The sequence below is a fragment of the Lates calcarifer genome, linkage group LG12 (genome assembly GCF_001640805.2).
Source record: "Lates calcarifer isolate ASB-BC8 linkage group LG12, TLL_Latcal_v3, whole genome shotgun sequence".
NCBI classification, from domain to species: domain Eukaryota; kingdom Metazoa; phylum Chordata; class Actinopteri; family Centropomidae; genus Lates; species Lates calcarifer.
Genome location: NC_066844.1, coordinates 17,631,971 through 17,658,429, shown reverse-complemented (window position 1 = coordinate 17,658,429; position 26,459 = coordinate 17,631,971). Strand labels below are relative to the sequence as shown.

At 40.9% G+C, this 26,459-nt stretch overlaps 5 protein-coding genes and 1 non-coding gene across 10 annotated transcripts in view; 1 reads left to right on the top strand and 5 right to left on the bottom strand.

The window, feature by feature from the left end:
* Positions 1-8,104, top strand: part of LOC108899702 (lysyl oxidase homolog 2A-like) — a 28,531-nt gene extending 20,427 nt beyond the window's left edge. The window contains 6 exon segments of the mRNA XM_051074615.1: positions 2,275-2,440; positions 2,559-2,799; positions 3,051-3,166; positions 3,297-3,433; positions 3,939-4,050; positions 6,768-8,104. Of these exon segments, the coding sequence (XP_050930572.1) occupies positions 2,275-2,440; positions 2,559-2,799; positions 3,051-3,166; positions 3,297-3,433; positions 3,939-4,050; positions 6,768-6,838 (843 nt within the window). The 3' untranslated portion in view covers positions 6,839-8,104.
* On the bottom strand, positions 5,227-11,060 carry LOC108899643 (R3H and coiled-coil domain-containing protein 1; the record flags this gene model as incomplete). The annotated part of the gene is made up of 8 exons (XM_018700189.2): positions 5,227-6,562; positions 8,365-8,505; positions 8,640-8,735; positions 8,830-8,900; positions 9,150-9,325; positions 9,485-10,067; positions 10,257-10,394; positions 10,909-11,060. Coding segments are annotated over 7 exons (1,326 nt in total), but the record flags the coding sequence as incomplete, so codon positions are not given.
* Positions 11,061-12,406: 1,346 nt separating this feature from the next.
* LOC108899681 (golgin subfamily A member 7) lies at positions 12,407-15,593 on the bottom strand. Its single transcript, XM_018700279.2, has 6 exons — positions 15,440-15,593; positions 14,835-14,957; positions 14,602-14,754; positions 14,396-14,497; positions 14,097-14,156; positions 12,407-13,844 (listed from the first exon to the last, which is right to left on the bottom strand). The coding sequence occupies exons 1-5, from the start codon at positions 15,446-15,448 to the stop codon at positions 14,109-14,111; spliced, it is 435 nt and encodes a 144-aa protein (XP_018555795.1). The 5' UTR covers positions 15,449-15,593; the 3' UTR covers positions 12,407-13,844; positions 14,097-14,108.
* Positions 15,594-16,634: 1,041 nt separating this feature from the next.
* rplp0 (ribosomal protein, large, P0) lies at positions 16,635-19,504 on the bottom strand. The gene is given in 9 exon segments (XM_018700278.2): positions 16,635-16,857; positions 17,144-17,215; positions 17,217-17,285; positions 17,403-17,588; positions 17,759-17,905; positions 18,439-18,526; positions 18,776-18,951; positions 19,040-19,147; positions 19,422-19,504. Coding segments are annotated over 8 exon segments (948 nt in total). The 5' UTR covers positions 19,094-19,147; positions 19,422-19,504; the 3' UTR covers positions 16,635-16,701.
* Positions 17,987-18,116, bottom strand: LOC127143153 (small nucleolar RNA SNORA63). The gene has a single exon (XR_007814378.1). It is a non-coding gene; the product is annotated as a small nucleolar RNA SNORA63 (small nucleolar RNA).
* A 1,835-nt stretch (positions 19,505-21,339) lies between the features above and the next one.
* Positions 21,340-26,459, bottom strand: part of LOC108899679 (paxillin) — a 28,945-nt gene continuing 23,825 nt past the window's right edge. For all 5 annotated transcript variants that reach the window (XM_018700272.2, XM_018700275.2, XM_051074614.1 and 2 more), the window contains 4 exons: positions 25,795-25,968; positions 24,392-24,473; positions 24,119-24,267; positions 21,340-24,028 (listed from right to left, as the gene is read on the bottom strand). In XM_018700272.2, coding sequence (XP_018555788.1) covers positions 23,762-24,028; positions 24,119-24,267; positions 24,392-24,473; positions 25,795-25,968 — 672 coding nt within the window. In that variant the 3' untranslated portion in view covers positions 21,340-23,761. The remainder of the gene's footprint in view (positions 24,029-24,118; positions 24,268-24,391; positions 24,474-25,794; positions 25,969-26,459) is intronic.

Sequence of the window (26,459 nt, the reverse complement as noted above, 5' to 3'; positions counted from 1 at the left end):
AACTGTGAAACTCCTATGCATGACAGCTTGTACAGCAGTGATAAACATAGTTGACTGGATGATTCATATTTACACATTTACTACTGAAACTACGCACATTTATCATCAATATATGGAATTATTCATATTTAATAAAATAATCTCAGGTCAAGGCCCATTCAGTAGCAGCAATAGCATGTCAATGTATAGTTTCCATCATGGTTCCTTCATTTTTTTGGTGATGGGAGTGTTCTTTTCTTGAGATTACATCCTTATTATCATTATATGTTTCTGTGCAATGTCAAGTTAATGTAAAGTAGAAGTAATTTTACATTAGTGACCAAGTTAAATTGGTAAAATAGAAAAACTCTGACACATGCAGTTTCCAAATGGTACACAGTGGGACCTGTGTGCACCTCAGGCCCAGCTCATATCTGTGCTTTTTCATCTTTCCTTTCCCTCACATTATAGCACCAACGTAACAAAGTTAGGTTCATTTGTAGCTTAGAAAGTAAACCTTACTTGATTCTTTGAGATGGACTTGAATTCTACAGCGTAGGAGACGAATAGTTATGTCACATGTAATATGGATGAGATGAGATGAGTCTGGCAGTTCTGCCTATTTTAATGTCTGAGTGTGTGCGTGTGTGCGTGTGAGTGAACGCCATTAACTCTCACTCTAACAAGCTCAAACTTTATTGATCCCAGAGGGCAAAATAAAGATGGCGCTTGCTTAGCAACATCAAAAACACACAGTCAGCAGAGAAAGCAGGACAAGCACGTTAAATCTATGACACAAATGAGCGTTCAGCTCCTCAGCAGGAGTGATGGGAAAAGCCTTGACTTCTCGTTTGAAGTTTAGTGGACCCCTCCACCAGTAAAGCCAGTGGCATGACTTGGCAGCGTCACAGTCCTGTCCTGCTTACGTTTTCCTCTGGCTTTTTAAAGGAGACCCCTGTGCTGCATTTATATCATGAGGTGAGAGGCTGGTAAAGATAGAAACCCCTACTTGTGTTCTTTATATTTTTCTATTTCAGGGGAGAAACCACTGTGGTGTTTAAGATTATGTAGGTCTGGAAAGTATGTGTGAATCACTGTGACATGCCCTGATAACAGCAGGGGGGTTTATGAGTGGAACTTGGACTGGGTCTGGTTGGGGCTGTTTATCTCACGAGGCTGTGTTTGGGACAATTACGTGCAATGAACTTCTAATGGAGCAACACGTAAACATGTCATCATGTGTTTGTGGTCACTGCTCGAGCACTCACCCTCCAGTCAAGTAGATTACAACATGATACTTCTCTGATCCAGCATCTGAAATGAAGTGTCTACTCACGATTACGACTAGTTATTTTGTTTTATTACAGAGTAATTCTGTGCCAAGACAAATAATAAAGGTATCCTAACGACGAGTCTCTCTCCACGTACAGAAAGATGCTGTTGCATAAGAGTTCTCATGTTAGCGGCAGCTTTAGGAATAATAAACGTCTGCTCTTTGTTATCATAGCAGAGCAGAGAATCAGTTTCTCCAGAGACTCTTTCCCGTCTGACTTTTAAATGCTTCTGCAGGCAAATCCCACCACCAGATGGAAAAAATGACACAGAGCTTAAACTATACCGCTGTATGTCTATCCCTCAGCTCAACCCACCAACAAGCACTCCCACATCCATATCCCTCGGCTTTCTCTCTCATGAATCGTCCGTTTCCTTGGAAGATGACGGAAAGTATGAGTTTTCTGTTACCGGGGTTAGGGTTAGGATGGGTTTCCCTGTGGCCTGCGAAAAGGCTGTAATAAGGCTGAGTCAGAGGCTATGAGGACAACAGAGCACCCCTTGCTGTGTGTGTGTGTGTGATGTGTGATACACCCTTTGATTAGATTTGCCCTGTGGGGGCAACCAGGATATCGTGTCTGAAAATTAAATACAAGAGGAAAATATAAAGATAAAAGATAATGTATCGGTTCAAAACCGTCCCACACAAATCCTTTTTTCCAAAACAGTTTAAGCAGCACAATCTTCACTCACTTGTTTCCAGTTGACTGAGGCACAAATAGATGAAATTATGCAACTGAGCTGTGAACTTGAGTCTTTGACTCAACTCAGATTCAAAGAAGTGGTTTGACATTATGGAAAATTCCCTTATTTGCTTTTAAATATGAAGCTACAGCCAGCAGACAGTTAGCATAGCTTAGCAAAGGAAGCAAAAAGTGTGTGAACTTCATACTGTGAACTATTGTTTTAAGATTTGATAATCATTCATTTGAATCTGTTTTTTCTGTGCTTTTCTTTTGTCAGGAAACATGGTACTGGGGGGGAGAGTCCTCAGCTGACACTGTGGTGATGAGCGGAGTGAGGTGTTCGGGAACTGAGCTGACTCTGGATCAGTGTCTACATCATGGGAAACACATCCAGTGTGCTAAAGGAGGTGGACGCTTCTCTGCTGGGGTCTCATGTACTCAGAGTAAGAAACTGCAGAATACAAATACCTTATACGTGTAGAAGAGAATTAAGATATATTCTTAAACTGTAGAAAATACTATTTTTTAAAAGTAATTTCCTCATTACACGCTCCCTCCCAGCGGCCCCAGATCTGGTTCTCAATGCTCAGGTTGTAGAGCAGACCACCTACCTGGAGGACAGGCCCATGTATGCGTTGCAGTGTGCCCAAGAGGAGAACTGTCTTTCCAGCAGCGCTGACAAAGCCGACCCCACCTCATACCGCCGCCTTCTCCGCTTCTCCTCCCAGATCCACAACAACGGCCAGTCAGACTTCAGGCCACGGGCGGCACACCACTCCTGGATTTGGCATGAATGTCACAGGTGAGACCTCAATGAGCCAAACAGTTTATAGTTTATTGCTACGTGTATTTTTTTATATTTTTATTTTTTATTTTTCTATTTTTGTCATTCTTGTCTCTTGCTGCTGTGACATGTAAATTTCCCACAAGTGGGATAAATAAAGTCTATCTTAATCATAATATATGTTTTTGTGACACAGCTAAAAACACACATATATAGGGGATGTCTTAACATTTATTATTTTGTCGTCTTGTCGGCTTTGTCATTCCTAGACATTACCATAGCATGGAGGTTTTCACCCACTATGATTTGCTGAGTCTGAATGGCACTAAAGTGGCAGAGGGACACAAAGCCAGCTTCTGTCTGGAGGACAGTAATTGTGACGAGGGTAAATACAGACATCTTCTTTTCCTGTTTCTTTTGAAAAGACTATGTCGTTGAATGCTTGATATGATGGAACTTTCTGAACAAAGCCAGGTTTAAATAGAAAAATGAAAACTATTTTTGAATGCTGACAGGTATCCAGAAAAGGTACGAATGTGCAAACTTCGGTGCACAAGGAATTACAGTTGGCTGCTGGGATACCTACAGGCACGACATTGATTGTCAGTGGATTGACATCACAGACATTAAGCCAGGCGACTACATCTTCCAGGTCAGTCTGTTTTTACTGTGGTGGATACGACACATCTGCTGCTGGAAAGATCATCTCATCTCCAGCCAGTGTGGTCGTACAGACCAAACAGATGCTTCCCATGTGTCGGCTTCTACTTTTGTTTGGCATACAGCCAAAGTATAATTTTATTCAGACTTCAAACAAGAGAGCAGGGGTTGTTGAAGGACACTGAATTTTCTTGTGGACTCTGTACCTGCTGCAGAAACTAAATTTACAATCTCTAGGTTGCGACACAAACTCTGACCTCCCACACTAGAAAATAATTTTTCCGAAGCAGTTGCAGCAATTAAAACTTTTTCTTTTTCAAACAGTCACTCTGTTAGATCACCCTGCCACCCTCACAGTCTTCTGACAACCACCAAACCTGTGTTATTTGGTCCTTAGCAGTACTTAAAATTAACCTATTAACAGTGTATAAATGTGTAAAAGGGGAAAAACTTTCACGTGTTTAACATCATGCTTTGGTTTGTTTTTTCTCACCCAGGTTGTGATAAACCCCAACTATGAGGTTGCAGAATCAGATTACACCAACAATGTTATGAAGTGCCGCTCCCGGTACGATGGACAACGGATATGGATGTACAACTGTCGTATAGGTGAGACCTTTATCTCGTAAGGATCATGATAAATCTAGTCAATCTAGTCATGGGGGTTTGAACTGACTTCAGTGCAAAGGAGTAGAAGGAAGGAAACCAAAAATTAAATATTAAATATACAGGTTTTGGTCTATATAAAATTGTTTACAGTTTTTACTATATTCATCTGGTATAAACACAGATATCCTCATATTAAAGGTTAAGATAATTAACACTTTACACTTTCATTTTAAATCAAATGTGTTGAAGTAGAGCCAATACACAACCGTGTCCTAGCACTTTTTGGCTGTATTGGACACAGTCACAGAGCACTTTATTAGGAACATCATACAAATACTGAGCAGAGCCTCCCTTTGCTCTCAGAACAGCCTCAATTCTTTGTGGCATTAAATCCACAAGATGCTCTAAACATTCTTTCAAGATTCTGCTCCATGCTGATATGACTGCATAATTTCTGCAGATTTGGCAGCTGCACAGTCATGCTGCCAGTCTATTTTACCATATCCCAGAGGTGTTCCACTGGATTCAGATCTAGTGACTGGGGAGGCCACTGAAGTACACTGAACTCACAGTCATGGTCATGAAACCACTTTTGCTTTGTGACATGGTGCATTATTGTGCTGCCGGGAGTAGCCAAGGGAATGGGTAAATTATGGCAAGGCTGGCTGTGGCATTCAAACCATGATTGATTTGTATTAAGGGGCCTAAACATTCTCCACATCATTATACCACCACCAGCATGGACTGTTGACAAGACATTTGGTCCATGGATTTGTTCCACTGATGCCAAATTCAGACCATACATGTGCCTCAGCAGGGATTGAGATTCATCAGCCCAAGTTTGTCCAGTCTTCAGCTGTCCAGTGTTGGTCAGCCTGTGCCCACTGCAGCCTGATTTCTGTTCTTGGCTGACAGAAGTGGAAGCCATCATGGCCTTCTGCTGCTGTAGCCCATCCACCTCGAGGTTTGACACAGTTGTCAAGAGTGGTTGCCATAGCCTTTCTGTCAGCTCCAACCAGTCTGACCATTCACCTCTGACTTCTCTCATCAACAAGGCATTTTCATCCACAGAACTGATGTTTGATGTGAACAATAAGTGAAGCTCCTGACCTCTCGTTGCATGATTTTATCCATTGCACTGGCTGATAATTACACGAATAAGCAGGTGTTCAGGTGTTCCTCATGTAGTGCTTGGAGAGTGTATATTTATTTAAAATTTTAAAACACTTAAACTTCTTTTATACAGCGTATCAAGTTAAAAAAAAAACATGTACAGTTTTCATATTTTCATTTGATTGTGCCGCATTTAATGCTACAATCAAGTCTTCTTTTCCCTGAAATTACACAATACTGTGTACTTAATTAAAATCTTACATACCACACGCCGAGTCCTGTCAAACTCAAATCAGGCACAAAAGAAATTTTCAGGGAAACAGCCCAATTCAGTTTGACAACAAATAGAACACTCATCTTTTACTAAATGCTAATGTATACAATTCTCTCTTAACGGCAAGTTGTACACACCTTTGCAGAAGACTAATGTTAAGTCAATGACAAAATATCATTACAGTAACACGTACGGAGCTGAACATTCATGTTTCAAATGCTCGACTTTAGTTGAACAAAAACTTCTGAAAATGTTCTACTTTTCTGTGACATGGATTGTGACACTTTGGCTCTGAGGCAACAATCCTAAGGTAGCTTTTGCTATTGAGAGAAACAAATATTAAGAAGAACTAAACGTCTTTCCACTTTTTTAAAAATGAACTATAACATTAGAAAATACCTATCAAATCCAGTATAACATTGCTTGTTACATGTATTTTTCTTTATAACTGTATAACTGCTGGCTTTTGAAAGCAATATTTAGTGTTTTTTGACAGATCTGCTTCTGTTCATGGATCTACGCTACATTTGTCTGTTGGGTGCTTTGCACTCCATACAAAAATCTGTTTGTAACTACAGCGTACAATGTAAGAGTTTTCTTTAACCATCCTGAGAATTAATCTGTGGGGGAATTCGACATTACATTAAAAAAGAATTGCTACCTACACAGAATTATGCAACCAGTCCTGGATCACCTTGGCAAGAAGCAAAACAAAAAACACCCTGCCTGGAAATTAAACAACCTTGAAATGCACTTCAGTTTCAAAGAAACATGCAATCAAATCAGAACAAGTACAAGAGCTTCTCTAGTTTTCTCCAGTGCTTTCAGCTATCTGAAATCCCTGTTTGCATCAGATTCTTTTATGTGTAATTGTTTCTTCAACACTGATGTAATATAGTCTTATTAGTGATCCTAACCATGAACAAAAGGAACAGTAACGTCCAAAGCGCAGGGGTCAGGTTGAGCTACAGAGCAACTTTGAGGCTGTTGCTCAAGGACACTTGAGCAGGGCAGATGTTGGTGACATGGGGCAGTGAAGCAGGCAAACAGTGGTGGACGGTAGTCACACTCTTGATGATCAGTTAGCTGTTTGTGGCCACTGTGGAGCCTCTCTGCTGGACCTTTCTGTAGAAAATACAAAGCCTGTTAAATGTTTTTTTTAAAGGTACTGTAGTACAAAATGGCTTGTTTGGATGGTGCAATTTCATCACATCAAAAAGAGTGGCGCTGTTTTAAGTTTAGATTTGTTCGATCAAGAACCTCAACTCTTGATTTGCATTGTGTTACATAGTATTGCTCTTCATCATCCTCTCCCTGTCTGACCTCACAGGTGGCTCACGGAGCTCAGAAACAGAGGACATGTTCCCTGGACTGCTGACCAACCAGCTCTCACACAGGTAGACTCGAGATGGACAAGGCAGACGGACAGACATTAGGGAAGCGGATATAAATACTGACAACCACTAGAGGGGGCTGTACTGTTTTGCCTCCTTGGAGCAGTGCTGGATTTATATTGAGCTCAGAGCCCAACTGGCACTATGGACAATGATTCAATAGGAAAAAGACCTGCTTGCTTACTAAATGTATTAACCTCACTCAGCTGTACGAACATGCTCTTCTCTCTTAGTGTCTCTCAACTTTGTTGTAAGTGAAATGTTGGCTTTGACTCGGTGCTTATTGAGAGAGATGTCAGCCAAATAATTTATTAAATTAACTATGCCAACAGTTGCCTTCTAAGCCAAAGTTTCAAGCATTTGGGGAAAGCCTCAAATGAAAATGACATTAGATGAGACTTTTCACCTGTTATATTGAGTTTGCTTGGGATGGATGAAAACAGTCTGCTGCTAAATCTGGTGCTACAAGTGATGAGAATATTGCACTGTGTGTTGAATTGAAAGGTATATAAATCATATTTTCTTCTACAGTATTGGACAGTTAACTAGAAACCAAAAAACAAACACAGTATATGATTATAATGATTACTGCGGAGCAACAAACCACAGTCCATGGCAGCAACACAACTGACAACACAAATAACTCCTGTTTCCAGAGGAACTGCATTTAACTTTCTACAAATTATGACACCTTGTAACCACAACTGCAATACAAGCAAGTGAAAGTTGGGATTTATTTTGACATTTTCTGCCACAGTCACTCTGGTAGTATAGTAAATTTATTTATACCAAAGTTGCTTGGATTTGGTTCTTGCAGAATTTCTGACAATCTGTAAAGATTTTCAGTCATAAATTTAAGTCAGAATTAAGCTGAGAGGGAAAGTGCTTTTTGCGTCCAGGATTTTATCTTCCACATACTTGAGCTTGCTTATGAAAAATGTTTTATTTATTGATTCTTTTTCTTGGTTGTTACAGTAGACACACTTTCATATACAAGAAATGCATACCCGCTCAGCTTATTTCTCAGTGTTGTTAAATTATTACCATCAGGGACTATGATAACATTGTGGATGTACTGCAATGGCCACAAATGTGTGTGAAAATGCATCTTCATTGTTTTGTAAATTCTTTTTTTTATGTAGCAAATTCAGTGACCCCTCTTTTTATAAGAGTATTTGTTAGTTGCTGCCTGTTTTTATTTTGTATGCATGGGTGAATGTGGAAAGGCATTAAATTTTTTGAAATAAAAATGGTAAAAGTGTTTACCAATTTATATGATGAAACTTTTTTTAGCATGTTTAAAGGAACCCCAGATGAAAGTGAAGAGACACAGCAGTAATATGACATAAAAGTAATATATATTCTGCAGTTACTTGCTTTACATGTGCTATTCAAAGCTTAGTCTTCTGATCACAGCCACAGTGGATGACCCTCATGTCATAAAAAGGAATTAATTTTCCAACAACTCCTCAGCTGCCTGTGTGAACCTAAAATACCTAAAATCAATCAGTGGCTTTTCATTCATCTGCTCACCTGTATATGCCAACAGTGTTAACTCTTCTGTTCAGTATCGCTGCACCCTGCCTCGTCCCTGTAGCCCCAGGGCTCTGGTCACCATACGCCTGGCGACAGCACAGTCTGTCCTTGGACGTTCCTTCACTGGCTGGATGAACTCTGGAGAACAGCAAAGAAACAACCATCTGATCCACCAGTGATCCATCGAGTGTTACTGCTGAAGATATCTCCTAAAACACAGCAAGCAGATTATTTTAAGCAGCTACGTGGCTCTAAGAAGTGCAGTCTCCTACCTGCACGTCTAATGGCTTTGCCTTTGGCTTTTTTACTCCCTTCAGCCAGTGCTCGCGCCTTCAGCATTGGATGGCAGATGGAGAGGGCATGGAGTGCTGCATGTGACACAGTAAACAGCGCTACGTGTTAGTACATTTTCAGTCATATAAATTAGCAGCTAATCTCAAACCCACCTGAAGGGGCTCCTACCTGCTGACTCGCTGGAAAAAATCCCCAGGGCGTGTGTGTTGTCCACCCACTTGATCTTCATTCCACCATCACTAAGACACAGGAGGGCAGCTGTTTTTAGTAAATCTCAATTATGTGTTTGAGATCATTTTAATGTAATTTAACTTTAATTTATGTTGACGTTTTTCCTTCCAGTCTCATTTTGCTGCACTGTAAAGAAAAGCATGTCTCTTTTCCTAAAGAGAGAGTAAACCTAAATTCAGAGGATAAAGGGCTAAAATAAAATCACTGAGGAAAACTGAGTTGTGAAAAGCTTTAGGATATTAACTCTCTGTTCGCACCTGTATTCTGTGAAAGCATCCAGGAGGTCGTCGGTTTTGAACATAGATGGGAAGTCATAGATCTCGATCACATGCCGAAACTCGTCCGGGTTGATGAACACGTTCTCATAAATAGAGTAGTCATTGTTGACATGCTCAATGGAAAAAGATACTGCCTCTTTCAGGTGTGCCTTGATCTGACAGGACAAACACAAAATACCAATTTATTGCCTTAATGGGACCTCAACATCAAAAGAGAATATTAAGTACAAAGACACAAGATCATAATAAATGTATGTGGAAAAATAAATAAAATAAAAAAATGCACCTTCAAAATTAAGTGTATGCTAACTTACCTCTTCAGTTACATCATCTGTGTCTGTGCTTATGTCTTCTATCTGGGCGCTGTATGGCACATCAGCAAGTTTTTCTTTGTCTTTCACATCCTCCTCCAGAGTCATTTCAGTGAAGCAGGACAGAGTCTGGTCCCAGACAGGGGACTCAGCTTCATGCGGCCTCAGCACCAAGTTTTGTTTCTCTTCCTGAGGACAATGAGCTGAACTGTCTGCAGTGTAGTTGAGGCTACCGTCTGCTTCCCTGGGAAGTGATGTGTGTCTGGATGTGGATGAGGGCTGAGTGTTTTCTGTGCTTTCACTCCAGGAACAAGAGTCAGATGAACTGTTAATGCAGCTACAGCTGCTAGAGGCTGGACTTGGTGAATCTCTGTATGCTGTGGGTCCTTGTGAGTTTTGCAGGGACAATCTCTCCCGAGCAGCTCGTGGCATGTAAAGAGGTTTATCCGGCCTCTTGGGTCCTCGGCTTCGTGTTGGGATTGAAGATTTAGGCTTAGCAAGGCTGCCCATCTCCTCCCTATTTCTTGGAGGCTCTTCACACGAGCTGTTGTTGCTCTCCAAGTCACTGTCTTCTTCAATCTCAGCCCTACAGAAAACAGTTGTTATCAGAAAACTTGTTTAAAACCCTATAAACTTAAACCTGAACATCACACCTGATCAGAAGAAGTCAGTTTCCCTTAGTTTTTACAATGCATAGGATGGCTAAAACATGTTAAAACTCTGAATAAAGTTTGGCCAACACTGTGCATATGGCCTACTTGTCTACATTCTGTACCTGAGCTCAGAATGGCACACCACCACCCTGCGACACCAGCTTTCTCCTACTGAGAAGGTGGTGAGCTCCGGCAGGTCTTCTATGGTCTTGTGAATCAGGTATCGTAGTCTACTGGGTAGACAGGGGAACAGGAGCACGCTGTAGAGGGACACAGAGGTTAGGACAGCAGAGAGGGACAGTAAGGTCATATTTTTTAGCAGGAAAAAAGCAACATAAACCTGCCATTGAGGATTTACTGTCACTGAATATAATCACACCACAGGACAAAGTGATTAACTGTGCCATATTGTTTTTAAAAAGAAAGAGCAGCAGTCAAGCACAGATCATGATAGCAGTTGCACAATGGTTTTCTGGACTTCAAGAGAAAAAACATGCTTTATGTCAATTCAAGAAATATCCATTTTAACTTCAGTTTCTGTGCCAGTTATTTCCCATGAGGTTCAGTGAAAAGACTGTCTGACTGTGAGACTTTGGGGTAATGATGAGGCATATGTAAAGTGTAACTATGGGTTCTTAAACATAAATCAAATTTAGTATTATGAGTAAATAACTATAACTGGGGTGAAAACACTGACTCACATGACTAAAGAGTACAAATAAAATAGATGTGCACCTCTACTTTTACTCTTTATGTGAATGGTCACAGCCTTACCTCTTGCGGTTGCTCCTCTGCTGGTATGTTTCCAGCTCATTCTTGACATGATGCACAAATTCATTTTCTTGCCTTGGGAGATAAATGCCATCGAAACAAGGAAACGCCAGGGTGGATAGAGAAGGATGGGTCCTGAAGACGGTGTGGTGAAGTTAACTTCTTACTGACCTAACTAGCTGCAAACGTCGAAATAAATCCAACTTGAGCCAAATGTAAATTCACCGTGACATATAACGTTAGCTAGCAACCACGGTTAGAAATGTTAATCAAAATAACGACGTCTATGTTAGTTATAAATGAGTAGCAAGCTCACTGGTTATGTTGTTTTCGTTTGCTAAACCACGCGACAAAAACTAAAAACAAAACTAGCTCACTTTAGTTAATGTTAACGTCAGTGTTGTTACTGTCACTCTGTAAAGACCTTAGTAAATCCTTGTATTACTTTGAGTGGCCTTACCGTAGTGGTTTATGCGTATTTATTTTAGTCCTGGGTTTGTTTTAATGAGATATTGAACCCGCAGGAGCATAAGTGAAGGCAGTTACAGTCACAGGCAGCAGTGGCTCAGTAGCTAGCAAACATTGTTTAGCTTCCGGAAGCAGATGCTTTCTTCTGTTGTTTGGCCGTTCCTTCACAGGCAGCGAGATATCCGGTCGGATTTCTTCACAATAAAAGCGACGGTCCCACAAATCCAGCCAAACAAGACTGTGAAAAATGCCATGTTTGAACATTTATGTGGTAATAATTATTCAAATGAAGTCAAAATGCCCCCTTTTCATCAAGAGAAACGCCGGTTTTGGAACACATTGCACAAACATATTGCTACAGCCCACTCTCCTCAAAGCCTGATGTACAACGGTGGAGCAAGTAAAAGAAGTAATGCCGGTGTACAAATACTCTCAGAAGTTAACATCTTGCATTCAGCATTTTACTTAAATAAAAGTGCATAGTCCTGCGTTAAATATTAGCATCAAAATATGCCTAAAATACCAAAAGTAAAATTACTCAATATTCAATTCTTCAATTAAAAATATATAGTTTCTTTGCTTGTGTTTCATTTCAATGTAATTATATTTTCTGGTGAAGATATTTTCGATTTGTAATCTAAGTCACCTTTCTATTAATGAATGTATGTAGCTTGAAAGAAGGCAGGTTGCTGCACTATTGTGAAAAAATAAAACTTAATTTTAGAAACTACTGGAAATAAATAGATTTAAGATTAGACAAATCAATCTGTAATACTACATCATTATTTATTGACTAATACTTTTGTATTATTGAGCACAATCTGCAAAGTAATTGAAGTTTACAAAAAAAATGTAGAAAAGTAAAAGGTAATATATTTCCCTCCTAAATGTAATGGAGTGGAAGTATACAGTAACAGAACAAAGAAGTACCTCAAAAATTTACTTAGGTACAGTGTTTTGTGAAGTATTTAGTTACTTTCCACCACTGCAAATGTACTCTTATGTTTGAAATAAGGTCAAACATGAGGAGGTCTACAGATTTCAGGAAAAGACCATTTATTTAGACAAAACAGAACAATATTTGTAAGAAAAGTAGACCGGTTGTATCAAACACCAATTACAGCAATCATGTGTGGAGTTCAGAGTTTAAGGTTCCTGTGGTGTTTGGTGATAATGGAAAAGGGAAAGACATTCACAATACAGGATTGAAACAGGATTGTTGGATATCATTTGGAACATTTAGTGCAGTTGAACTATGACATGGTGGAGACGTACATTTCTCAAAATGTACTAGATCACGTTATTGTTTTGTAATACCTATTAATGGTAAACATGCTCCATCCTTGAAGTCTCAAAAATCTTCAGTTAAGAGCTTCCAATGTGTGTGTTTAACATGACACGATTTCCTCCAAAAAAGTCCCATTCATGCACAATTAAGAAAACAGTTGCCTCAACAAAGGCTACAACCAGCATGTTAATACTGTGGAGCACCCATAACAAAATTACTGTGCCAACAACTGGGCCCCAACCTAGTTCTATGACAACTCTTGGCGACAATACATTATTTGACTTTATATCATTTGCAAAACAACAGACAAGTCAAATTGCTTATGATTACCATGATCAAAAAGTGGCATTTAACACAATGGCATCATTCATTAAGACCGGTCTTGATCAACAAGGACGTAATTTATACAGTCCAAACCATGAGTGTTTGGAGTGTTGCACATTTTTGTTCTTCAGGCTCTGGGCTTCCACACATTCTATTTGAGTACTACTAACAGTGCCAAGTCTCAGCTTTAGTTTGAGTATGTTTACATCAATACAAAGATAACTGTGAGGGACATATAGTCTTTTTAACACATGGTGCTCAACATTTAGAGATAAAGGTAAAGACAGATGCACATGAAGTCAAACAGAAATCATCATATGGTGTGGAAAATAACAAAATGTTGTCCTAGGAGTTTCAGTGTATTTGGCTGAATCAGAGCACACAGAATGCTCTTGCATACCTTTGCATTCCTCCTACTGCTTGTTGCCATATGAGCTCTTTTCTGTATGAACTAACACTGAAACGACAAACAGCTGCCAAAGAAACATTAGCAGCCAAGTGCCCAATTACTTTTGAACCCTTGAAATTTGGGCACCATGTGTTAAAAGGGTTCTATTCGGACATAAATCCACTCAAATTAAATTTGGCACTTTAATGTAGTATCCATTATTTTATTTTCAATTGAATGTGCTGAAGCACAGAGAAGAGCAAACAAAAATGTGTCACTTTACTGTACATCACCTCATGTATAAAAAAAGACATGAAAACATAAGACAAACATAAGGAAAGGCAGATAGTAGATTACTTATAAATAACAGAAAAAAAGATCAGATCATAATTATATACATCATTCAGGTGAAGCAGATATCTGAGTATGTGTTGCCAGACAGATGAAGAGTATCTGGTCAGAGACATCAGTCTATACAAAGAGTGAAAAAAAGGGAAAAATCTGTTAGAGAATAAACAATAGTTACAGTCAGTGGAGTCTGTAGTGCTGTTACAGTGTCCTGGTGCGTAAAATGTAGTCATTGACAAACGTCTGAAGCCTGATTTTTGGGGAAGGTCCCACACTTTTTTTTCATTTTAAGAGTAAGAATTTCATATTAAAGCTCCCACGATTTTCCCAGTGAAGCCAGCTCTCCATTAAAAATTCATTTGAGTGATAACATACCGAAAGATTCTTTTATCTTCCAGAGCCAATACTTCTGTCTTCAAAGATGGTGATTTCAACCTGGAGCATAGTAAGTTAAGGAAAATATGCAATACTACATGCACATTCTCTTATATAATTAATGGCAGTCTGCTTTTCTTAATGTTTTACAAGGTTGCACCAGTTAAATTAAATTTAGGCATACTTTAAACTCTCCCAGAACACCCCAACCAAGCATTTAGATGGAAATATTTACAACCTAACAATAACCTAAAATTTATCTCTGTATTGTGGTTGCATAAAGTGTTGGTGAAGGATACAACTCTGAGGCCTCTCTCTATGGGGTCAGTCAGCAGCAAACCCCTGGGAGCATATATCTTCTCATTCTGGTCCTTTATGTATCTGGCAATCTTCTTTAGCACCTGTACAGAGACAAATACACACTCAGAGAGTAGCACACAATTGTAAGATATACAGTGATTATGTTTTATTTGTCCAACCCACCAGGGAAAAAAAACAGTTTTACCTTTTCATAGTGTGTCTCCATACAGAGGAAGATTGTATATGCAGTTAGACAAGCCAGGCAGCCCTCCAGGTAAGACTTCCCCCCTAGTTTCTCCGCCTCTGCATACAGGTTGTTTAAAGTCTGGATGGTTTCCTCAAACTGCTGCTTATCGAGCTGAAACCACACAAACAGTCAAAAGGCTTCATCTTTAAATGCTAAGTCATCAATGATCTTTTCTGTGTTACTGTACATACCCTTGACTCAAGTTCAGAGGGGAACTTGGTCTGGAACTTGCAGATGGTTCCTGAGCTGTAGTCTCTCTGGATAAACACCTTGGAGGAGACAGCTGGCTGCTGGAGGTCCTGCAAGCTGTGGGTCTGGACAAAGAATCACAATTTAATGAAAGTATCTGTCGGAAAGGCTTGAACAGTGTCACCCTTTGTGAAGCCAGCTAACTCTGAGCGAAATCAGGACGCTCGCAATAAGATTATCTAGCCAATTATCATAACTTACATAAGCGAAAGTAATTATTAAGCCATTAGCTACCAAAACATCTAATTTAGTGCCTTATATTATTCTAATTCAATGAAAAGTACCACCTATGTTATGTTGACACGACAGGAAATGATAAAATATTAAATACTACGATACGCCAATGATATGAGGCAACGTTAGCTAGTGTTAGCTAATAACATGTTAGCTTACGTTTGCTGACCCATCAACGCCGCTGGAAAGTACGGCAACATTAGCCTTTATCAACGCCCAAATCAACAAATCACCATAAAAACATAACACTATTCAGACATCCAACTACATGTCATTCTTTAATAAATAATGAAGCTCCCCAAAAAGCCTTTACCTCAGCCATAGTGGACGTTTCCCCCGTAGCTGGTGCGCATCTATTCTCCAGCTCAAACAGCCCACTACGATTTCCGGCCCATTGTTTTCACAATAAAAGTGTCTTAGGCACAGAGGTATTGATAAGAATTTCAACAATGCAATTGCTAACGAATAAGAGGAATCAGAATTATAGTGTGACCACTGTTACATTTTCTATAGATTGCATAATTTAAATATATGCATCGCTTCTAGATTGCTATTCACTTACAGTAAAGTACATTTTACAACGTTCCCTTCTACTCAACTACTCAAAGCTAGCATTTTTATTTGAAGGCTGACACGCCCAAACAGGAAGTTTGTATTGTTTTTGTCTGACCGATTTCAGGGAGAAAAAAGCCAATACCGCACATCACTTCCGGTTTATAGCTAAACCCATCCCCACCCATTGCCAGATAACTTATGTAGTTCTCAATAGAACACATGTACATGGACTATATACAGTCTATACTCTCAACCTGTTCGTCTCCCGTTTCAAAGGAGACATCACACCACAATAACGTCAAAAATAAATAATCTTATGATATTCCGTTTTATCCAGTTCCACTTCAGTGCAATGTGCGTCTGGTGTCAGAAATGTTTCCACCATAGTTAATGTTTGAACACTGTCTCTTACTAGATGCTTAGCTCATAGACCAAAGATGCTCTTCATGTGGTGAAAACATTGTCAGTCATCATGCCCACAGAAACCAAATTAACAAGACCAGGTTTTTATGTTCAGCTTTCAGACAGAATAGAGCTGTCCAACATCTATGAGATCATACTAGAGACTAGACCAGGTAGTAGTTGTGCACACACACACACACACTTAGCCTTTATGTTTTTCCTGTCACACTTATAGGGTGCTACTTTAGTTGTAATTTTGGTTGTGTGTTGTGAGAGAGGGAGGGGAACCCACAGACTCTATAAATAGAATAGACCCCCTCTGAGGGAAACAATCTTTGTAGATGTTAGATTTTTTTGATATTGTGTGATGTCACAGGGAAAATGGGTAATAAACTGGTTGAGAGCATAGAAGATCTGAATAAATCACATACAAAAGAACTTGATTTTTTTGTAGAGTTCACCGCTTCATTAGGACTTCAACATTGAAATGCAGCTTAACCACATGAAACCTGCCACTATACTATACGAAATTCACACAAGGTACAAGGGGGTGTAGATGTAGGTTTTATTGAATCATGGTGTTTTGACTCAAATCTGGTTCTGTTCGCTGTATTTGTATTAGTCGAACAGACCGAAGCCCATGTCGTCATCTGATTCCTCAGACTCTTCCTTGACCTCCTCCTTAGCAGCAGCTGGAGCTGCAGCGGTCTCAGCAGCTGCTGCAGGTGCTGCGACAGCAGCAAAAGCAGATGGGTCAGCCAGGTAGGCCTTGACCTGTGAGAAAACAGGGTCCAACATTAGTTTTCCTCCTATACTATATGTGGATGCTTATTTTAAAAAAAATAAAAATTCAAATCTCAGATTTGAGGCAGATTAAGACTTAACACTTGGAATCAAAGTGTGTCTGAAACCAAGTGTCCAAATGAGAAACAGACAGGGACAGAATGAAACACATTGCTCTTTGCAGGGCAATCAACAGTGCAGCACTTCACAGCCAACACCGAAACCTATCCTGCAAATATAGCAATGTCAATTTCCTGGTTTAATGTGAACTGCATACCTTGTCTGCCAGGGGGAAGGAGTAGTCTGTCTCCACAGCGACAGCCAGGACTCTCTTATAGCCATTGATGACAGGAGTGTGGGACAGAGGCCAAGGTGGGGTAGCCAATCTCCAGACACACACTAGCGATGTTCCTCACACCCTAAAAAGAAACATTAATAAAGTTAACAAATTTCCAGCTACATTTGATGTTCCAAGCAAATATGGCTAGTGGAATTCGTTGTTACAAGACAGGTTTTAGACCAGCACTTCATCTCACCTCCAGGAACCTGGCATGCAGGGCAGCCTCTGTGATGTCAAGCACCTCAGGACTGTAAACACTGCCATTGTCATACACTTGCTGGATGATGAGACCGAAGGAGAAGGGTGAGATGTTCAGCATGTTGAGCAGCGTGGCTTCGCTGGCACCAACCTTGTCGCCAGTTTTGATCAGATTGACGTCACTCTGGGAGATAGAACTGCTGGTTAGTTACTGATGCAAACGTGTTGATATATTTACTGTTTGGTTAACACCTCTGAATCTATGATTAAGTAGCTTTTATTTGACATGAGGCAACTATTCCTGCCTGTGAAGCAAACAAATTCCAACTAAGGTGTAATGTTTTCCAAACTAACCAAGATTTCAATGGTTCCCCTGGAAATCTTGGTGGTGATGCCCAGAGCCTGGAAGAAAGAGGTCTTCTCGGGACCCAGACCAGTATTCTGGGCGGGCACCGTCACATCACATGGGGCGATGGCTCCAGCACGGGCAGCTGCAGGCACCTGTGGTATTGAGAATGTGACAGTTTAGTACACTACTTTGCTTGGGTTGGAACATACTGTCTTGACGTTAAGTTTGAGTCGCTGTCTGAAACCTTACGTCCCTGGCAGTCAAAGGGTGCTGACAGACAGGGATAGCGAGGAAACAGGTTGCTGTTTGCAGGGGGAACGACAATACAGTACTACACAAGCTGTATTGTAACTTATCCTGCATGTCCAGTTTCTGAATCAGTGTTTCATTGTATTTATCAACCAGGTTTCTCCCACTGTGTTTGTGATAACTCACGTTTTATTCCTCAAAAGCCATTTGCTACCACCAAGTACTGAATAACAGTCTATAGAAGACAACTCTGTATATTGCATTACAATTAAACAATTACACTGCATTAGTTTGAGCTAGGTGTAGCTAAAAATACTGCTTTAGAAAAGTGGCAGAAATGTAGGGCCAATAGCTGTATGTGGTTTACAACTAAATGTGCTAGACTAAGTGGTAGTCAATCTGCACTTGTAGCCAGGTTTCACTTTGGGATGCGTACCTTGTTAGCCAGCAGCATGTCCCTGACCTCAGCCAAATCCTCCTTGGTGAAGACAAAACCCACATTTCCTTTAATGTGGGGCAGAAGCCTGTCAAATCATGAGATCAACTGTTAATTTTATGAGCAGATCATAATTTCTACAAAGAAGAAAAGTCATGAAATGTCTGAGACCTTGCGTCCCTGGTTGCCTGGGGTATTTAGACAGACAGGGATAGCTGGAAACAGGTTACTGTTTGCAGGGGGAACGACAGCACAGCACCACACAAGCTGCACTGTAACTAATCCTGCTATATTAAAATCAATGGCCAAGGATAGTAGAGGGGGGCAGTAAACTCACTTCTCCAGGGCTGGATTGTTCTCCAGGTGGCCACGGATGGCTTTGCGCATCATGGTGTTTTTACCCATCAGCACCACAGCCTTGCCACGCAGGGACAGACGGATGGTCTGCATCTGCTTGGAGCCGACGTTGTCTGCCCCCACAATGAAGCATTTTGGATAGTCATCCAGAAGTTGCTACAAATTAAGACAAAAGATTACTATGTATAGTTCAAAAACAGAATTAAAAGATCATTACGTGTGATTGCAGCCGAATCATACGTACGATGATTTTCATAAAATAATTGGACTTCCACGTGGCCCTGTCTTCCCTGGGCATCTTTGCAGTGCTTCCAAGGATCGCTTAGCAGCTGGTTTAAAGACAAGGTAGTACCTATGAAGAATGAAAATGTCAGTAATCGTAAATTAGAATCAATACAATCTACACGGTGCACCATGACATGTGGTCGAGTGCTAACTTTAGCCGGTAAGCTAGATTTTAACAGGCCGCACTTGGTCAAGTCGCACCACCGCACTTTTACGGGAAACAAAATACATATCTACATGTGCTATAAATATTTAACCAATGAATCTAACAACCATAATCATGTAATTTCACTAGATATTAGTTTTTTCCGTTAAACGAAAGGGTGAAAGGAAATCCTTACCGCGCACAAGGGTCGCGTGAAAGAAAGAGGAAGAGGAAAGACGCGAGAAGAATATATATTCAGTAACCAACCAATCACAGTGGAGGTATGGGCGATAGCTTCACAACTATTGGAGGGTTGCAGTGTCAATCACATCTGTCATCACCAATAAGCAGGAACCATATACAGCCAGCACTTTACACGTAAAGTAACTAGCGTGGAGTTAAAAATGACATTTCTGACTTCTGAACAAAGACGAACACACAAAATTAACATCGGTGACCAGCAGCAAGCTCTCATGTGCGGCAGCAGCAGACCAAAGCAATGGCACAGCCGGCTCTACAGCTTCCGTCGGAAGTCTGGAACCACGTTTTTGGATACCTGTCAGCGGCAGATAAATTAAATGTCCGGGCATCCTGCAAGTATTTCAAAAAACTTGTCGACCACGGGTCTCTTTGGAAAGACTGGGCTGTGGTTCTAAGTTTTCAAAATGGCTCTTACAACAGTCAGTTCTGGGCAACTCTTCGTCGCAGAAAAGTAACCAGCGTGGTGGTGAGGAGCACCAAAGCTAAGGACTGGAAACAGCTCGCCCAGTCCCTCCCAGCTCTCACCACAGTGGTAATGGACCAAAGCTCACAGAAGAGCCTCGACTGTTTAAAGGACTTTCCACATTTGAAGCGTCTGGCTATAAGAAACAGCTGCACTTCTGTCTTGTTAGATACCTCTACAGTATCTAAACCCCAGCAGCTGACTCACTTCAGCATCTGTGATGTTGCTTTTCCCTCACGAGCAGTGGGTGGCGTCATTTCTGCTGTCTCCCACTTTACAAACCTCACATCTCTGGTCTGTCATCAGGTGGGGGTCCTTGAAGACACAATTTTAATGGTTCACTCCATCCTTAGCCACCTGCCTAAGTTGAAGCACCTGTCATTATCTGTTGTGCATAGACTGTGCACCTTTCACAGTGTTCCCAGACCCAACCCAGGTCCTTTAAGAGGAGCACACGGACAAGCTGGTGCCCTGGCCTTGTCCAGTTTGGAACTTATTGATTGCATGGATCACTCGTTACCAGAAGATGCAATGAGGCTGATGCCTGGCCTGAAGAGTCTTGCTGTTTTCTACAGGCATTCACACCAGGAGATGGCAGATAGATTGCCATCACCTGTGTGCCACCTGACGACATGGCTTCGTGACCTCCCACAGCTGTCAACCCTGGTCATTGTCAAGGGGCCGCCTGTTAACAAGTATGTCACCTCCATTCCAGCCACAGTGACCAGTCTCACACTCTGCATCCCAGGGTTGTCCTCAGAGGACATGGCAGCCGCAGCGGCGCAGACACCAAATCTCCTCCACCTTCACATAGACCCCTGGCCCTCACATTTGGGCGCTCACACGGCTCAAATCCCACTGCTTTTCCCAAAACTCAAACATCTCAAACTTCGCCATGAGCATGTACCAGAGAAGGATTTCTTAAGCCTTCACCAGCTGCAGGACCTGGGATACTTGGAGATTCTGGATAGCCAGCCACATCTTTCTGAACTTATTGGCAAGCTCCAGGCACTCACAAACTACAGACTTGAGGTCACGACCTCTCCTCGCCAGAGAGATGTGTTGTCTTGCCAATGTAAACTCTACTAAACTCTGTATATCCAATGTCCTGCCCCACAGTAGCAGGCTTACCAGACTGTTTGTGTGGAGTTAGTATTTATCTAAGCATGCATCACACTCAGGTAAAGGTAACATGCTAATTTCTAATGCTCATAATTGAAATCAACATTTGCTATCTATTTGCTACAATCCTTCATGTAATTGAAAAAAATAAAGCTGACTGTTTCCACTCAGTGTGTTTGAATATTTTGTGAAAATCTTGTGTGATTAAGATCTAATTTAATACGAAAAAGTAAAAGCACAAAAGTCACACTTTGTTTGGACAGAACGATGCCAGAAATAAAGACTTATTTTATTTTGCAGCAGTTATATCAATCGATCAGTAATCAGGACCCACCCACACAAAGAGCCAAAACAATTTGTGGCACATGAAAAAATTCAGATGATAAAAGAATCACATGAATGTCTCCATTTACAAAGCAAAGTTCACTTAATCTCAGTAACAGTAAAATGCTTTGATTCATTCTTTTTTTCCATTAATTCTTTGACAGAAGCAAAAACTATAAGGCGATATACTGTAAGAAGATAAATATATATGGGGCAAAATTAACTCACAATTCCTGTTCATTTTCTTAGGCATACACAGTTTAAATGAAGGCGCAAAATGTCTTTCTAACAGCCACACAGATCTTGCTACCTGTAAATCTCAATGTGCTACAAGTGTACACTATACCGTCTGCTGAATGACTCAGTACAGAGGGTTTCTCCTTGGCTTGTCTATTACAGTGTAAAAGTTTTGGAGTTAAGATGCACCGCACAGCAGATGAAGCCTATCCCACAGTTCAGCCCAGAAAAGAGTCAAATCACAGGAAAAGGCTGAGAACTCCACAGTGTGTAAGACCTTATTGCATTGACACATTTGGCACAAGAACACAAGAAATATCTTCGAAAAGTAAAAACAATCTGGATGTGGATACTTTGTATTAACTCACTTACACACCTTGTGATCAAAATCATATTGACAAAGAAAAAAAAACACACACACTACGTCTCAGATATCTGGCAGAGCTACAGGTGAAATAAAGATGCGTCATTACTTAAGTTTTGCTAAAGGCTTGGCCCTGGCTAGGTGTCATATTCTGATTCCTGACCAGCTAACACGTAACATCCAGCTTTCATCAGTGATCCGGGCACTGATATCAACTCAGACAGCGGGATCATAGTACATGACTCATCATAAAAATACTGAGGGCTGTGTTTCCTTGGATGTCTGATGTACTGGAATCCAAACTGGTATGCGTGTGAGTGTGTGTGTTTGTGAAGAGGGTAAACTATTGTTAGCCTACTTGCCAATAGAGCCAGCTCTTTGCATATCACTGTGAGCCTGAACAGCTCAAAAATATATATATATATTTATTTTTTAATCAAAACAGTGACAAAACACAGTTCTGCCACAGAATCGAGCACATATAAATTTAGATTCTGATTGTAACAGCAACTGGCAGCTGGTGCTGATAAAACGCCACAAAAAATAAAGTCGCATGCTTCTAATCCAAATGCACAATTAAATTTTAAACCTTAAACCAGCCTTATTAATAAAGTCATAAATCTCCACTTTCAGTGACTTTGTTTTTGGTTTGTTTTAATCAAAAATTGCACCAAAAGTTCAATATTTATAACCACAGCACATATATTATTCTTACTGACCTACTTTTTGTCATCATTAGCCACAATGGTTTCATTTCATCTGAACATTATTAATGTAGAAGACAACACGCACTTTGCAGTAGTAAAATAAAATCAAAGTTCCAAGTTGCTATATGAAAAAGAGTCCAGTGTGATTATTTCCCTAATGATTGATTTGAAGTTTGAAGTTACATACGTTGACATGTATCTATGTACTATATGCTGAAACTGAGCAAACATCTGGGTTTATTTATTTTATAGTTAAACAGTAGAAAAATAAGAACCAATATCTTGATGACACTAACTTGTAAAATGCACCTTTAAGACTGTCTCATCAAGAGATCTGTGGTTGGAGTGTGCAAAGAGTCTGAACTGGTATTTTTAAGAAGTGAAGACAGAGTTCAGTGTGTGTGTGTGTCTGTGTGCATGCACAGGTGGAGTGTAGTTATGGTTACTTTTAAATGGCACCTCAATAGTTTCCAAAGCTAGAAAAATACATCTTTTTATAGATTATTCACACTCATTAGCCAAGAACTGGGTATTCAACACTCAACATGTTTTAAAACTGATTAAGTCAACTCTCCGTGGTCCATGCAATCAAGCAGCTGTCTCAAAACCACAACAAGGTGCAAGGTCTTGCCCTGCAATGGGGGAATAAAATCATTTACAAATCACAGCTATGAGGACGTCTTCCGACTTCTCTCGTATGCTTATGTATGTACACACGCACAAGGGGGGAAATTAGCATCTTTTCTTTGCTGCACACAGGAATAAACCTCTAAATAAAAATCTCTTTGGGCTCTCTTAAAAATGTTTAGCAAAAGTGTGAAATGCCAAGCCTGAGAGGTCGGATAGCCAGGGTAGTCCCTTCAGTGTCAAGAGTCAATAGTCAGAGACGTTTCCTATCCGTCTGATGTCATCCACCAGTGCATTTAACACCCTCTGCCTTAAAAAAACACTTCACTGACGCGTACATGCTAGACACACGAGTGTACACACATCCACACGTGCATTTAGACACAAGAATAAGTGTTTGCAGACACGTCTGCATCACATTCACGCGCCGTCTAACTGAAGAGCTTGATGAAGCAGCCGTGGCAATAGGGCTTGTCGTTCTGCTCCTTGAAGGTGCCTTTGTTGAGCTGCTTGAGGCAGAAAGCGCACACAAAGTGCTCCGGGTGGAACTTCTTGCCCATGGCTGTAATGCAGCGGCCCGTGATGGGCTTCTGGCAGCCAGAGCACAGCGAGCCGCGCCGCTCGTGATAGTGCGCCTCGCAGTATGGCTGGCCCTCGTGGTCGAAGAAGCTGCCGTTTATGAACGGCGTGAAACACTCCTGTAGAATCAGGAGGGAGGAGGCAGAATTTATGATGAAGGGGTTTGACATAAATTGGCCAAACTCAGCACAGAATGACAAGTGACTCACCCTGCACACGAAGCATTCCGGGTGCCAGAGAGAGTTGAGAGCAGAGATGTAGTTCTCCAGGATGGCACGGGCGCAGCCGCCACATTTAGGGGCAAACATGTCGAAGTAGTCCTTTCTGCAGTACGCCTTCCCATCCTTCTCATGGAATCCTAGAGGGCAGCAAAGACACACACTTACCTCTCTCTGCATGCTTCTTTTAGCAATAAAAATTAAACACTGCTCTGAGTCTACACAAATCACGCGTTGTGCCATGAATTGATGAGCGGCTGATACCTTCTGGTCCAAAAAATGCTCCACACTGGGCACAGAAAAAGTGCTCCGGATGCCAGGTCTTGTCCAGAGCAGTCACTACTTTCTGTGAAATAAAAGAAAAGCAAACAGTCAAACATTCACCATGTCCTTAAGGTTTGTCCCATAAATATGATTTCTCATGTTACTCTCAAAAAAGGTCAACACATAAGCATGTGTGTCTGTAACTATGGGAGAAACTAATACATCAGTGAGTGGGAGTCCAGGAGAGGGCAGGCAAAGTCCAAAGAGGCAGTGTGGGAGGTGCTGGAATGCTATGACTGTTAGCTCATGTTTTCCAGGCCTGATAGCATTAATCAGCTTATTCAGCTGGAGACACACTCACACTGTCAGTGTAACACAAGATTTCACATCCACAACTACAAAGTTTCTGCTGCAGGGTAAGAATTAGTCAGTCTAAACCACTGTTAGAAACCCCCAAGCTTTTCAGTGCGCAAGTGATTCTCAACATTGCCACCAGGGGGTGCAACGTTTGGGCAATTTTAACAAATACCAGTCATTACCTGCACAGGCAGATACAGAGGTACTAAATGGAAATATTATTGGCAAAATTGGGCATCACCAAACTTAATCACAAAATCAATCCACAACTGTATAATTACAAACACACAGCTCAGCATTTATCATTTTTTTTCGAACTGAGAGATTCAAACTTTAGTGGTTCTTTCAGACCATTAGAAGATGATTTCAACTGCATCACTGACAAAAATCGCAAAAACAAAAGTTTGAGAATAAATCACCTGAAAGAACTTAAAGAAAGAAGTGATAGATTAGCTGCGTGTTTGAGTGCATGGTGTGTGTGTGTGTATGTGTGTGTGTGTGTGTGTGTGTGTGTGTGTGTGTGTGTGTGTGTAACACACTCAGCAAAGATGAATCTGGAGGCCTTGGCAGTGACTCATGTTGGCCCTGCCCCAGGCTGAAGTCCACCGTCCACTAACTACTTCCCTTCCAGCACCTTTGACACTGTATGTGTGTGTGCATATGTGTGCCAGTGTGTGCGTAAGTGCGATGGACTGAAAACCCACGATGTGTGTCATTATAAAGATATGACTGTGCACCGACAAGTGAGAGATGAGAGTAGCACACAGTGACACAGACATATGCGTTAGCCTGTCTGCATTTGTGACACAACTAGAAGTCACTCTTCCTCTACTGCTGATAGGACTCTTTATGTGTGTATGACCGTGTGTGTGTGTGTGTGTGTGTGTGTGTGTGTGTGTGTGTGTGTGTGTGTGTGGGTAGTAATTTTTCCAGGAAGGCCTTAATCCATTAGGTTATGAATAAATAAATATCATTATCCACCCACCCACACAGATACAAACTAGAGTGTGTGCATGTGTGTGTGAGTTAATGCATGCATTACTAACATCCAGTATGGCTCCATTACAGTAGTGGCATCGCGGTGAGAACAGGCTGTGGTAGTCTTTCTCACAGTAAGGCTGTCCATCTCTCTCAAAGAAGTTCCTGGAGCCTATCTCCTCCTGGCAGTGGGTGCACACAAAGTGCTCAGGGTGCCACGTTCTGCCCATGGCAGTCACCACCTGGTGTGGGGAAACACAGTGCATTAAATTGAAATGAGCTGCCAGGGGGAAAGGCCTGGCTCAGCAGAGAAAATCACTGCAGCCTTGCATGCAAGAAGCAAAGAAGATATTGCAAACAGCAGCAGATGTGAATCTCATAACTCAAAAGTTCCAAAAGACGTCAAAGTTTATTTTTATTCCCAGGAAAAAAATCGATATGCTTTTTGTGAAAAGAGGTGTTTTTATTTGGTCCAACTTGGGCATCTTCAAATAAATAAATACAATCTCATCATTTCTGATTAGTTGGTGATGACATCCAGCAGGTAAAATATATGGTCTGATGAAAGAAACCTCACCTTGGTAAATGTTAACTTGAGTTTGTGGAAACACTTTCTTAACACATATTTTCACAAAGTTACACTTCAGTAAATCGCAGAATGCAATTATTTATATTTCTCCAACGACTGGCTGCCAGTTAAATAAAAAGTTGAATTACTGATATATTGAGTGGC